Source organism: Thalia democratica, chromosome 6 (genome assembly GCF_965202585.1).
Source record: "Thalia democratica chromosome 6, ktThaDemo2.hap1.1, whole genome shotgun sequence".
NCBI lineage: Eukaryota > Metazoa > Chordata > Thaliacea > Salpida > Salpidae > Thalia > Thalia democratica.
The window spans coordinates 18,201,283-18,216,902 of NC_139170.1; the positions used below are offsets into that span (position 1 = coordinate 18,201,283).

The window sequence follows — 15,620 nt, forward strand, 5'->3', positions numbered from 1 at the left end:
TTTCGATAGGATAGCAAACTGACGATGCACTTTAATTCTTTTTTTTTTTAAATCGAATCCTTTATTAACTTGGTCAATGTTATAAGTTCAGTTAAGACCTTATCAGGGTTGCCACAGATCAAGATGAGATTTTTTGACTTTTTACTAAAATTTTCCTGGCTTTTAAAATCAAACTCTTAATTTAATCTTGTTCTAAAATACATAATCAATCACTTGAAACTATATAAAGCTTTCTATCTTATTTTCTACAGGTTAAAACAACATTTTTTTTTCGCTGGATTCAATCATCTAAATTCCATTACATCACTTGAACCATCTAGTTGTTCAATATGTTAATAGAAAAATTATATAAAGAATATTTTATTATTTTTACCAAATGAAGGCATTGGTAATTAAGTAATTTTGTAATTTTCTAGGAAAACTTTACATTTTAAATTGAATTTAAAGGATTTTTAATTAATTATTTGGATTTTTAATTAATTTTTTACCAATGAGGATTTGGAAAATACGGAATTGACAAATCTGACGTTTTTTTCAAATGTTGTCAAATTTCCTGACTATTTTTCGAAAAACCCATTTTTCTTGACTTTTATTTTCAATTTTTTTAAAGTTTTTCCAGACTTTCCTTGACGTTGTGGCAGCCTGCCTTATTATAGAAAAATAGATAACACACAAAAACTAAATAGGTTATAAACAAGAATTTATTCAACCAACTTTAAAGAGTCATTCACACGACCAGTGTAAAATCTAGATGGTACAAAAAGCTAGGTTTAGCATTATTTGTTTTCTTATTAAAAGTTAATGTTACGATTTAAGAGTAAAAGCCTAACAACTGTACATAAAATAAAAATTCATGAGCGCTACTGGTAAAATTAACTAATATTTAAAAAGAATTAATTCTGCACATGTCTTCCTTCTCTAATGTCTTTCTTCTGTTGCATTCTTGCCAGCACTCGTTTGGCATCACAATCAGGAAAGTTGGACATGTTGTAATAATCAGGTGATATATCCAGTAACCTGAAATTATAAATCTATATTGTAATTTACTAACATTTTTTCTTTAATATAAAAGCTTTATAAACTCTAAGCTAAACAATTGGTCAGCATAAAAGGAACAAGTTTTTTTGTGAAATATATTTATTGTAATAACTATGCTAAATAAGGAAATAAAGAAACTGCTCATTAAGAAAACTTTAAAAATACAACCTTTTAACAACAATGCTCTAATCATTAGACTAATAATGCGCTTCAAAATTGAAAGTTTAGTGGTTTGAGCTTGAAATTTTTGCTTGACGGTATAAGTTAGCCGAGCTATGCTCTAAGAAAGTATGAACTCTGAAATACAAACTTTCAAAAAATGTAAAAAAAAAGTTTAAATTAAAAGATAAAAATGCGTGAAAAAAATGTAAAACTCACTTATTCCTTAGCAAAGATTCACATGAACTAAATGCTTTTTTTTTTAACTGACAAAAATAACTCTTAAATTTACACTTACGTAAACAAATAGAATATAAAAAAATTATGAGGCAAAAAAGTTAACTGACCATTCGGCTTTGATGTCCGTGCAACTTCTAATATAGTTTTTAGTGGTGAGGACAAACTCGTTGTACAGAACCCACTCAGGTTTGTGGTCAAGACAGGTTGAGGGGTGAAGTTGTACCATCTGGTTGTCCTTCACAGTCAAATAATGTCCTGTACGCTCCAAGTGCGCCACCTAACAATTTATACTTAGTTTATACATATCGTTCATTTAATTTTATATAAAACTCGTTTTTATTTAGTATATCTAAATTCGATTATGAAAATAATCATGTTCTTGTATTGTAAAAACGATAGTTGTAACAAAGGATTTTTTACATGTAGCAATAAAAAAGCTTTTGAATATATAAATTCAATGCTGCAATTAACACTTAATGTTTTTTTACTCTCTAACTTCTCAAGAAAGTTTATCAATGTAACATTTTTTTAAAACTAAACTTTCGAAAATAAAAACTAGTTCATGTGAACTAATGATAATAAGTGCTAAAAATACAAACATGTTTACCTGCATGAAAAATCCAGCGCTGAGAGCCTTGCGAATGTTGACGTAGTAGTCACGCGAATTGAAATCAGTACTGCACCTGGTCAATGAAAATCTGTCCATAATCCTGGCAAGCTGCGTGCGAACATTGTCACACTGCGCCATCGAGCGTTTGTTTATAAAATTATCAAAACACCATTGTTCGGCCATTGTTTGGTCTGTTTTTAATTATAATAAAAAGTATATTAGTTAAAGAAAATTATTGCTATATTATTTCAGTTCTTGGATCATAGTTTTGTTGTAATCTCTAAAAATTTAGTATATTAAGTTTTATGGATTCAGTTATATAAAACCAATATTACGAAGAGATAGGGTAAAACCATCTTTATCAAGGTTATATGTTTTTAAAAATTCAAGGACAAATTTAAGAAAAAATATATAGTTAATTTTAGTTCACAAAATTTTATAAGAAACTTGTTTAAATAAAAACATAACAAACTTTGTTTATAGGCGTGATAGACGTTGAGCATGGTGAGGTGGTCTCCGTCGATGTGGGCGAACCTCATCTTTGCCTCGTCAGCTTGCTTCTTCGCATCACCGGGTCTCACGAAACATTGCGGTACTAACACATTGACAAGTTGCACACTCACACGCTTGCCACCCTGCCACGTGCACGTCGCACCCACGTCGTCGGTTGCCGCGGCAACCAGCGAACTGTCGGGGTGGTCGGGTAAGGGCAGGGTTGGGTGGCGGGCGCGATCATGTGGAAATTTTTTCTTCGGTTAGTTTAGTTGCACAAATTTTCCTCATACACGCTTTGATCAACCAATAAGATCTACATGGAACCATGAGGATTAGTGGTTGACCGAAACCGTGGTTGCGCGCTCACCTGCCGCCCAACAAGTTGATCGGACGGAAGGTCAATGCACCTCTACTACAATCTCACAACATCAATTTGAAAGAAACCAGTAACATAAAAATATTACTATAAATAAGTTTCAATAAAATATCATTTATTGATGTTGTGAGATATTTTTTAATTTTAAGCTTTTAAAATTATACTCTAAATGTTTAAAAAAACTAAAAATCTGACAACGAACAACTTGAAACTTAACTCACCTGACAGCATGGCGGTGATTGAAAGTATTTCATTTGAGCAGTTGTAATCGCAACTGGCTACCAGCATCTTACTCAGCTGCGGATCGAGAGGAAATTCGGCCATTATAGATCCGAGCTCAGTCAGGTCTCCGTCGTCGTTCAGCGCTCCCAAATAGTTGAGAAGTTCTAACGCCCTCATCAACGTTTCTGGTGCTGAGTTAAATTGTATAAAAATTAATTACATGTATATGAAATTTAACAAATATTTTTACTCATTTATTTAAAGATTATTTTAACAATTAATCTTTAATTTCATATTATGATTTTTTAAGTGTTTTAAAACAATTAGAAAAGAAATCAAGTATTACTATTTATTTATAAAAGTCAAAAAAATAAATATAAACCAGGAGGGTCCATGAAATCGAAATGAACTAAATCATCAATTCCAAGCTTTTTTAGATGAAGAACAACTGAACCCAAATTTGATCTCAGAATTTCTGGGTATGTGTTTTGCTGTAATATATTTAAGTTTAAGAATTCATAACTAAAACTCTACAGATTTATCTAAACTTAATTAAATGTACATCTACCCTGAAAAATAAACTCTCGTAAAACACAGTTTTAGATAACTGGTACTTAAAAAAACTAAACTATTGTTAACAACTTCAATTTTAGTACTTAGATAAATATTCAATAACTATAGCAGTTACATTCAAAGAAATAAATAACTAAACTTTTATTGATACATTATTTTAAAATTTTTTAAAAATATCATACCTGCATTTCTTCTTTGTAAGCTTTTTCAGTGTACAATCTGAAGCACTTTCCAGGTCTGGTCCTTCCACCACGACCTGACCTTTGTTTGGCACTAGCTTGGCTGATAGCAGAAACCAAAAGTGACTCAACACGAATCCTTGGATTGTAAACCTGTTAAAAAGTTAATTGAATTTGCGACATAACTTATCGTCTAGCATAAGAAAAACTATAAACTTTAAATTTAAAATGTTTAAATTAAATTTGATAACATAATGCTATTTTAAAAAACTCGGCATAAATGTTCTCGTAATAAATTTTACTAATCACTCACTAACAAAGCTAGCATTGATTAAAAACAAAAACAATATATATTTATAATTTAATCATAACATATACCTTCTGCTTTGAAAATCCTGGATCGATGACAAACACAATTCCATCGATGGTAAGTGAAGTTTCAGCAATGTTTGTGGAAACAACAACTTTTCTTCCGATGGCTCCGTTGGCGCGGTTTGGTGGCGCCTTCTCGAATATTCGCTGCTGATTGGCTGGGGTTAGGGTTGAGTAGAGGGGAATCACCTTCAACTGGCCAACCTCAGGCCCCAAGTTATCAACGTCTTGTTTAATTCTTCTACAAGCTTCGTCAATTTCCTGAAAGTGTCACATTAAAATAAATTAATAAACATGCTAAAACCAATATCTTTACTATAAATAATAGTATTAGATTAACAAAATTCAAACAATACAGTAAGGTCATCGATAAGGTACACACTTGTAACCCAGACAAAAGTCTATTGAAAGGTGTATTTTACAGTTTTGGGACTAGCTTATTTACTTCAAACCTAATAAAAGCTAACATTTATTTATTAAAAAAAAAATACAAAGAGACATCTTATGATTTTTTCAAAAAATTACTTTTTTACACTTGCCTTATTCATAAGATCATGTTTTTGTTATTTTAATTTCATTCGTTTAATAATTTTTTTTGACCTCACTAATTTTTGAGATTAAATGCGCTCCTTATCGATGTCCCTAATGTATTTGCTTATTATCAAAAGACATACTATGTAAGAAAAAAAATAGTGAACTGCTAGGAAACTTTTAAGCTAAGCTATTTCATGAAATAAGAAACAATCAACAAACTTCCTGTCCAGTGAGAAAAAGCAGCATATCGCCCTCATCTTCTTCGCACAAATGAATCTGCACGACAGTTCTGATGGCAGCTTCCAAGTAGTCCCGTTCTGGTTCTGGAGTATAAAAAACCTCTACTGGGAATGCTCTTCCGGGTATTGAGAGTAGTGGAGCACTGTTGAAATATTGCTGGAATTTTCCTGCATCCAATGTGGCACTCATAACTATAATCTGAAAAAATTTATGTGTTTTTACTGAAAATTTTAAATTTCAAAACATAATTTAACTATTCATAAAAGTTGTTATTAATACAAATATATGACATATACTAGTTAAAGAACTTTTTCACTTGACAAAATATGTAACAAATTTTGAAAAACTATTTGCTATGTTCAAGAAATGGAATTTTTAAATATATTACTTTTCTAATGAAACCTAGTTCCAAGTTTTAAAGGTGGTCTTTAAAATTTTCGCATTAACACAAATAAAAAAACTTTTTGTTTAAAAACTACGTGTTTAATAACCTAAAGCAATTTTTTTTTATGTTTCCCAAAAACTGGATTATATCACATTTATATATGTTGCTTCGTAGTTAAACACTGATTTGGATTTAAAGTTTAAACTGTAAATTTAAAATAGTCTTTTATCTTTTGAATTTATTTAATAATACTACAACAACAAACCTTCATATCAGGACGTTGCTTACAAACTTCCTTGATCACACCCAAAAGTATGTCAGTGGCAAGCGTACGTTCGTGAGCCTCATCGAGTATTATTATGTCATAACGTTCCATTAGCGGATCAGCCATTGCTTCTCTTAAAAGCATACCATCAGTCATGTACTTCAGCAATGTGCGAGGGCTCGATTTATCTTCAAATCTGAATCGATTTTATCAGTTAATTTTTATCGTTTTGAGTTTCAGGATTACAGTTTTTAATCAAAAATCTTTACATAACTATGAAGAAATATTTAAACAAGTAATAAAAGTATAGCTGAAAGCTTAGATAAAAAAATTTTATTGATCTGTTTATATATACTATTTTATTAGTCTAACTGTACAAAAAACTGTTCACTTTTTCTCAACGGTTCAAATAATTTATAAAACAATAATAAATGCAGTTGATTGAAAATGTTAGACTTTTAGAATATAATTAGCTTTGAATATCATCAAAATTATATTTTTAAATTTAAAAACATAAATTTTGAATAAGCTATTTTGTGGAATTAGAAATACAAAATACAATATATCAATAAACGACAAGCATACTCACCTGATAGTGTAACCAACTTCTTGTCCAAGTTGCACATCCATTTCATTAGCAACACGCTCAGCAACACTCATGGCGGCCACCCTACGGGGTTGTGTGCAAGCAACACACTTCTTTCCCTTGCCCGCCTGAATATTCTTCCTCACATAATCCACACACCATTGTGGAATCTGTTTTTATTTATAATTTTGTTTCTATGATACCAGTGATGTACAGTTCAACCTGATGATTTTACTTTTACAACTGATATAATTTTTTTATTAAAAACAATATTGACCAAAATCATTCATAAATATAACACTTAGTCAGTTTTTATAGTATTTTAGAAAAAAAAAATAAACGTCACATAGTTGAAATGAAACATAGCTTATAAAAGAAGTTATTCTTCATGAAAAATCAAAATAGAAACGTTTTGAATAAATAAAAAAGCAGTGTTATCTTACAAACAAAATTACTGCTTAATAACATAATAAATTATTAAAAACAACACTATTAATATTATTACTTGTTTTTATTACCATTGACATAAACGCTAGTGATTTGTTCATAAAACAATTAATGAAAATACTAAAAAAGTAAAGTTACTATTGTAACAAAGGACACAGATAAAAAGATGTATTTAAGAAAAACTTATAGAAGTATAAAAAGCATTCAGTATTATTTATTAATTACTTTAAATAGTAATTTAAAATAATAATTCCAAACAGAATATAAACAAATAAATTTCAATTTTACTAACTTTAATAAAGAAAGTTATGTAAGCTCTATTAAAATTGGTAATCAAAAGCATGTTTATTAATATTAATAATCTTAGAAAAACTGATTAAAAGTCATTTGAGTGGTTAAATTACTGAAATCTAAACTAAAGCTTAAAAAGGTTGATTCAATTGTTTTAAGTGGTATACTATCAAAATCCACCTGATTATTTTTTTATATTTTCTTTATTTATAAATTTATTTTGTATATTTTAGGCATTTTTTAAATTTATTTTTATTTATTTTTCACTATCACTGTTACCCCTAACCCTTACCCTCAATCGGTAAGCGGTTCTCGAATTTGACTGGGTGGATTTTGATCAGGTGGATTTTGAATGTGTCCCATTTTATATAAATGTTAATATCACCTGTGTAGTTTTACCAGATCCAGTTTCTCCAACTAGCACAATAGTCTGGTTATCCTGCATTAATTTTTCGAACTTTTCTTTGTAGTCCCAAACAGGTAAGTTAAGCCTCTTTTTCAAGATTTCCTTGTATTTTGGTGTATATGGCAAGTTTGTAAGTGGGTTCATCACTTGCATCTACATATTTTAAATGTAAAGTTTAGATTGGAATTATATCTACTATAATACTATATATGAAATAATACTATATACCATGGTTTCCCAAGCTCACTTATGTAACTACTTATTTTGGCAGAGATTTTAAAATTAATCACTCTCAAGATGTTGCATAATTAGGAAACCATGCTATATATATATATATATATAGAATTAAGTTATTTAACTTAATAAATTAAATTTTTCACACTGAGCCCACCTTGAGGGCTTTATTAATAAAAAGGTTTATTTAAAGATGCAAAACTCGAAGAACTCAAGTTTTGTGATTACTCACTCATCAGCTTCAAAACAAGTTTAAAATAAAGCACAAAACAAAATCACTAATGAAGGAAAAAAAAAAATTTTCATAAATAGATAATGACGTAATAGATTATTTCAAGTAAAAATACCTTTTTTTTGTAATTTTATGACAAAAATTAAAAAAAAAAGTAAATTTTCATCAAAAAAATTTTTTTTTTACAAAAAAAAGGTATTTTTACTTGAAATTTTTTAAAGTCACAAATAACGTTTTTTTGTTATTGTATAAAGAATAGACTGTGAAAGTTTGAAGAAGATTGCTTAAAAAATGAAGGAGGAGATAGATTTTGAATGCATTAGTCTTTTTTCGCCGTTTTAGTTTTCCTTCCCCATAAGGAACCTGTTATGCGGCCCGACTTTGGCCGGTCATATCTCAAAAACTAATTCGAATTTTTAAAAACGGTAAAAAGCATCTTGAAGCTTAGTAAAAACTCTATAAAATAAGATCAACTTGTAAAAAACATGGTCTACCCCCCCCCTATGGCCTTAAGCATCTTAAATATTGAAAAATTAAAAATAGGGAGTTTATAAAAAAAAATAATGGAGAAGATTCAAATAACAGTAATGGAAGTACTATAAAAAAATTAAAATTATTGGTTAAAAAATGAAAAAAATAATTCTAATAAAATAGTCTTTTAAAGCGTTTTTGGTTTGTGCCTTCCAAAATGAACTGAGCTCACCCACTTTGATTGCTTAAATCTTATGAATTACTTTGAGTTTTGTTAAATGGCTCGAAAATGTTTGATAGGTAAAATTAAACTATAAAAATTAAGACCAACTTGTAAATAATATGCTTCCCCCAAGGACCTTTCCTTTAAACAAGAAGTACATTTTATATACAAAAATATCATTATCTTTTAGTTGAAAAATATTCTACCTTTTTACAGATCAATTTTTACACAGTTTTGAATTACTACATCATGATAAACTTTTCATTATTTTTAACTTATTTGCAAAATTTAGTTTTAATTTTAAAAGTTTATTGACAAAGGGATTAGAACTCTTAAAAGCGTTTTAAACTTATTTTTATTAAAAACTTGTAGGTTTTTCTTAACAATCACTTGATTATTTTATCTAAATAAGAAGTAAAATTGTATCCAAAATCTTAATTCTCTAAAAAATAAAATTAGTTTCTTACATGTGGGTTTGACGCAATGTGCATAGCAATATCTTTGCTAATGTTAGCATATTTTCCTTTGGAGTCTTGGTCTTTTTCCTTTCTGTAATATATTAATTTTTTGTTAATACTCCTACTTTTTGTATATATAGTAAGCTGGAATAATTAAAAAACTAGGAACAAACTTGTTAAGTATTATAAATTGAAAATGGTTAAGAAAACACTAGCATACTACATTTGTTACGAAAATTATTATAAAACTTTAAATTAGTATAGTTAATTTAGAATATACAGGTCTTTCATATTTGTCTGTGATTCAATAATTTATTTGTGATATCTTTGATAACTAGAGCTTAAACTTTTTTCTTAATTCAAGACAAATATGAAAACTAGTGAGAACTTAGCTGATTAATATTTCTTTCTACACCTTGATTATTTTAAACATACCTGCTTTCGCTTCGTTGTTTTTTTCCACTATCATTCCCTAAATCAAGTCGATGACGTTTTGACATTATTGTTTTGTTGTTTTAACTGCAGTGGTAAAAGTTATTGGATAAATAGAAACACAAAAACACTTAAAATGGAGCTACTAAACTGAATCAGTGTGCAGAAGCTCAATATAGGATTTCAGCAAAAAGAAAAAAATCAATAAGTCCTAAATGTTTATCCTAAATAAATTTTTTTTTAACAATAATAAAAAACTTTTAATCCACCTACTATCTTTTATTTATAAACAAGCTTATCTAGTTAATAAAATAAATTACTAGGAGTTCACCAAAAACAAATAATACTATTGAATATTAATGAGTAAGTTTTATATTACTAGTTCATGGGTCAGCAAACTGTGATCCACACTCAAAACTTTATTTCATTAATTAACTTTTTTTTCTTTTTTTTTTATATGCAATATTTTAATATTTTTTATTTTAATTTTAAGTATTATTGAGTTATAATTACCTTACTATTACCTTATGAAATTAGTCTAATTAATTTTTTGAATTTTCAATTTGAAATAGTTTTTTACCATATCAAAATTGCTTCTTTGTAGACCTGCAAACCCCTGAACTAGTTGGTTTAGTCAAAATACAGTAACAAGGTTATAGCCATCAACTTAGTTACTTAAAAATAAATTATCTTCTATATTTATTTATTATAAACTAAAGCAAAAACTTACTGATAAGATATTAATAAAAAATTTAAATAGTTCAAAACAGACTACAAAGGCTGAAGTCTCAAGTAAACTACTAATGTTAGAGCAATAGACTGTTTAAAAATACTTTAAATTCCAATGGAACCAAAAATAGGCCATTATTAAATGGTTTAATACTAACTAAAGATCAACTTTTAAAGAATGAAACTTGTTTTTAATAATAGTAAAGTAATGTGAAAAGGCATAAATAAATAAAAAATCTTTGTTGGAGACTAAGAAAACTGTTTAATTACATAAACTTCGAACAATACATTAAGAGTTTAAACAAGAAAAAAATACTTATCATTTGTCTAGAAAAATTTCCTAAGTTTTGAAACTAAAAATTGCATGTCAAATTCACTGATAAAAACTTAAAAATTATTCAAGATACAAATATTTCATGTGTAAAATTTAGTGCATCAAATTTAGCAAATTATCAATAAATTATACCTATGAAGTCAATAAATGATCAAATTCTTAGAATAGAAAATTGCAAATACTTCTAATTAAAAGTTTTACTTTTTTTTATAAGAATATACTTGGAATTTTTGAAAAATATTTGCATTATTGTTCATGCTAGAAAACTTGTTTTTGTTCTTTTTTTTGTTTTTCCTTCTTTTACCTTTATCATACTCTCTGTCCCAGTCATCACGAATAAAACGCTTCTTTTTGTTTTCATTATTTGAACTAGTTCCATCCCAAGTACCAAGATTTTTAGCACCAAATGAATGCATTCTAGATTGTTCTATAAGTTTTTGAGAAACACTCTTTTCTTGATTTTTTATTTTATCAACAACATGGAAAGAATTTAAATTTTTGACAGACAAACTACTATCAGAATCAGAAGAGGAATAGTTATTCTTAATACTAACTAAAGAAGACACAGATAAGTGGTTACTTGTTTCACCTGGTTTATTTACAATTTCCTCTTGGTTTTTCTTATTTTTTTTAGTGTTTGTATCATTGAGTTGTCTATTAGAAAAATCAAACTTTTTTTTTTGAGTTCCATTTTGAGAACTTCCAGTTTTATCGTAGCTACTAGTGCTTGTTGAGGTATCAGATTCAGGACCTTTAATATTATTACTTTCCTTACTATGTTTACTATGGTCAGTTTTTGTATCAGAACTATTGTTAGAAGTTTCTAAAACTTTTATGACTTCAGATTTCTTATTTTTATTTGATGGGGAATGCAAATTTTTTGGTTGAGAATTTTCTAATATTTCCCCAGACATACCATTATTGGGCTTTGTTGAATTCAAACTTTTATTTTTGTTAAATGAAAACGAAGAAAAAGAACAATTTTTTTTAATTGAAGATAGTTTTTGAATCTTAGAAGTATTTTCAAAGTTATTTTGATCTTGAAACTTTCTTTTGGTGCCATTTGAATCAACTTTTTTCCCATTACTGTGTGGTGGTGACTTATATGTTGGAAACTTAGAACTTCTTTTAACTTTTTCATAAAAAAGACAGTATGCTTCTTGTCTCAAAACCTTTTGCAAATTAACTTGGTATACACTCATATCATTGAAACAGTACCAATTGTTATTAGCTACTTTTGCAAAGGCATAATAATGACCACTGTCACTACTAAAGCCTGAATGAACTAGAACAGCATACAAGTTGTACCACACAGGATCACCAGAAGAATTGCTCATATGTGGCCTCAAGTTTAACTTCTCCGGGTAGTTAACATGTCTGCCACATTTATTTCCTGAAAAACCAACAAATCTTTTTAATTGTAGAGTAATTATGTTTGGGGCATTGAAAATAGAAAACCTTTTAGAAGCAGTTACTTTTTTCTTACAGTTTGAGCATTTATAAGCATTGTCATCTCGAAGAAAATCCTGCTTGAAAAATCTTTTGGTGCTATCATCAATACTAGTATATTCCATCTTTTTAATAATATCTAGTTGCAAATCATGAGACAAATCAAAAGTATCTGAAGTCATTTTACATTCTAGACACTTTATCCTACTTCTTAAATAAAAACCAAAAATCTGATCAATTGCTGTTGTAGATTTAGTGTGAAAATCTAGATCTTTAGCTACTCCTGCTAAACAAGCTTTCTGCATTGCCATCACACAGTGTTTTATAAACTCATGGGAATCTTGTTGTCTAAAAACATTTAAATGCTTTGCAATAATTTTTACACTATTAATAACACTAGATGGTTTAAAAGAAGAACCTGAATTGAGCATAGCACTTTTTACATGATTGGACATTACACATAGCATGCAAAAACGACCAGGTTGCACATTACATTGCTTTTTGTGATACTTAAGATAGTTTGCTAGTGGAGAAGTATAAGTCAAACACTGCAAACCAGAATTTAAATAACAAGTATTTCCAAGGTTAAATAGACCAGAACCAGGCTTAGAAGAAGCTTTCCAGCCTAATTCTATTTTTTCTGGTGGGTACAAGTATAGTTTAGGAACTGGAGTTCCATCTTTTATAAGAGGTTTGACCAACTTAACTTTTTCAACATTTTGAAAAGTTTTAACTGCTGTTTGACTATACTTTTTTGACTCTTGTTCAACAGAAGTTTGCTTGCCATTTGAAGTCATGGAACTTTGATAACTGCTTGGTAGAGTTGGTCCATGATTTAGTTTTGGTGTGTTTAGTTTATGACTGTTATAAGCATCGCACTTAGATTGGATACTTGTATTTTTATCTATTTTTATTTCAACTCCCTTTTGATACTCAAAGTTTGGAAGTTGGTCTAACGTTATTTGAATGTTTGTGAGCTTCAAAGTTTGTACGCTTCCTTTATTATTAATGTTAAGCACATTTTGCAATAACTTACTTGTATCAACCATTTTACTTAAACAAATCTGAAAATATATTAATTAGCATAAGCTTTTCTCCAACTCACAACATTTCTATTGACTTATCAAACTTATTAAATTGCTTTATTTGATTCAAACTGTAACTACTTCAAGCAAATAAAAGTAAATTTTAAAACAATTAATACTATAGCAAAATATTTTATTATGGGTTGCCTAATGTCTTTGGCAAATTTTCTCCATGTTTTCAAAATTTCCTCCAGGTTTTTACAAGTACTTATTTTTGGGTCTATTTTTAGTTAAAAGTTAAGTTTAAGGTAAGAAACTGTGTTAAATAGTATAAAAACATTGAAAAGATACTGTAAAGCTACATTAAATGTGTTTTTTAATAAATAATTTTTGATGATGACAAATTTTTTTATCTGTTTGATAGACTTTTGTGTCCAATTGAAATTTTACAACTGAACATGTTAAAATAGTTAAAAACTTTACGTTTTTTTAGTAATTTTTGATCAAAATTCCAGGTTTTTCCAGTTTTTTTTTTCCAAACCGGTTATCATTTAAATAAATGTAATAATTTAAATCTGTTGACGTTTAGTGTTTAAAATAATCACAGTAAACATGATTGACAACTTAAGCTGAAAAAACAGCTTTTACTACAATCTTAATTGAGTTTATGGTTATGGTTAAAGTTATGAGTTAATGGTTAAAGTTATGATTAATGGTTAAAGCTAGAAATTTGTGCAGCAAGCCCTTTTAACTTTCATCTTAAACATAAATTACTAAGTGCAAGTCTGACGGTAGGTGTTTTCTAGTAGCATTTAAATTATCTAATATTTGATAAAAAGTAACAAAGTTTGAAAAACCCAAAAACTGAGGTATTTTAAATTGCAGTGTGTGAACATGTTTCAACTACTATATAAATGATTTTAAGATCTATTTAAAAAAGCATTAACTTGTCTGCTAACTAAAAATTTACTACTAGGCAAAAACTTTAAAAAATTGAGGAATACTTATCAATTTATTTTACAAATTAGACAAAACATTTTTTTACAAAATTGATTAGATATATACAAAGTGTTCAAATTAAATCTTAGGTTTCAAAAAATGCAAAATATGCTTGCGTGATAATTCTGTTAAAACTATAACAATTATTAAGTTACCACTGATTAAAAATTATTTAATTTGAGCTGTAATTTTAAATAGTTTGAGTTAAAGTTTAAGTTTCAAGCTTGTCTGTGGGTGTGGAAAATGAGTTCTAACATTTTTAAGATCATAAATATTAGAAAAACTAATCAACTCATTAAAGTGTTACATAAAGAGTTAAAAAGGGCCGCCTCTTTTTTAAGCAAAAAAAGTCTGAGTCGCTAAAAACTAGATTTGTGAAATTATGATGTATTTTAATAACATCTTTTAACTTTACGTCTTTTTATCAGATTAAAAAATTCACTATGTGCATGACAGTAAACAAATTTGCACACTCATAAAAACTCAAATACTGAAGACTATTTGCAGAAATGGAAGTTTACATGTTAATTCTATGTATTCTGCAAAAGGTGTACCTCCAATGGCTCCAATTTACTTTAATTTATTTAAGCAGTTAAAATTGTCAGATAGCTAAGATAAAACTATACAAAATAATGTTTAAACTTGTAAAAATCAAGGTGGACCCTCCCTTATGCCCTTCACAAAATTGGGTATAAAATAGCAAAACATTGGAGCTAGATCACACCCAAAATCAATTTAAAAACTGAACTGAGATCCTACAAGTTATACAAAATTATCCAGAGTTTTTTTTTTCTTTTTTCTAAAAAAAGCAAACTGTCCTGAGTCAGACTGAAATTTTTTTAGTTTATTTCATTCTGTTCTGAGTTATTCTGATTTAATTTTTAGTTTTCAATCTCTCATGAGTTATCTAGAGAAATTTATTTTAGGTTTTCTGATTTTCTTCATGGTGTTTTAGACAAAAATTTATGAAAGGAAATTAAATCTAAGATAAAAAAAACTGATTACATCCATAGTATATAAGTGTTAAAAAGATATTGCAATGCCTTTTTAGATTTTTTATTTTTTAATAATTTTTAAGTTTTATAAAAAAAATTTATAAAACAATTTTTTGAGTTTAATTTAATTCAATTACCTTGTATGTAAAGTTGCTTAAAAAAAATGTTTTTTAATAATTTTTGTTAAAAAAAAAATTTTTTCAATAATTTTTGTTTAAAAAAAATATTTTTTAGATGGTATCAAATATTTAATTTTTTCAGGCTTTTTTTGACAAAGCGTTCAAATTCAAGAATTCAAGTTTAAATATACTACCCTACTATAGCATTTATTATTGTTGTCAATTTAACAATTTAATTTTAACCAAATGATTAGTTTTTAAAGCACTGTAAAATGAGAACTTGTAATTGTACTTAAACTTAAAACATTAATATGAAAATTTCAAACTTTAACATAATCCAGTTTGAGGCTAACATGGTTGCCACTCATCAAGCTGAGAAAAATTTCCTGACTTTTCCTGACTTTTTCCTGACTTTTTACCAAAATTTTCCTGACTTTTCTATATCAGTTTTACTTATATAAATTGTTCACTGAGTTTAATAAAATACTACCCAAACTATTTA

General features: G+C 27.9%; 2 protein-coding genes across 3 annotated transcripts; both read right to left on the reverse strand.

Annotated features, from left to right (window-relative positions):
• Positions 1-691: 691 nt before the first annotated feature.
• On the reverse strand, positions 692-10,161 carry LOC145837963 (putative pre-mRNA-splicing factor ATP-dependent RNA helicase PRP1). Of its 2 annotated transcripts, none has more exons than XM_082945465.1 (15): positions 10,049-10,161; positions 9,472-9,555; positions 9,046-9,127; positions 7,398-7,571; positions 6,278-6,444; positions 5,689-5,884; positions 5,018-5,236; positions 4,271-4,525; positions 3,896-4,045; positions 3,523-3,631; positions 3,140-3,331; positions 2,520-2,642; positions 2,045-2,238; positions 1,545-1,714; positions 692-1,017 (listed from the first exon to the last, which is right to left on the reverse strand). In XM_082945465.1, exons 2-15 carry the CDS (start codon positions 9,534-9,536, stop codon positions 894-896), a joined length of 2,220 nt encoding a protein of 739 aa, XP_082801591.1. In that variant the 5' UTR covers positions 9,537-9,555; positions 10,049-10,161; the 3' UTR covers positions 692-893. The 2 variants fall into 2 exon arrangements, with proteins under 2 accessions (XP_082801591.1, XP_082801592.1); XM_082945466.1 differs by having other exon boundaries at positions 9,993-10,114.
• Positions 10,162-10,727: 566 nt separating this feature from the next.
• LOC145837964 (uncharacterized) lies at positions 10,728-13,015 on the reverse strand. Its single transcript, XM_082945467.1, has one exon. The coding sequence runs from the start codon at positions 12,775-12,777 to the stop codon at positions 10,729-10,731; it is 2,049 nt and encodes a 682-aa protein (XP_082801593.1). The 5' UTR covers positions 12,778-13,015; the 3' UTR covers position 10,728.
• Between the last annotated feature and the right edge of the window lie 2,605 nt (positions 13,016-15,620).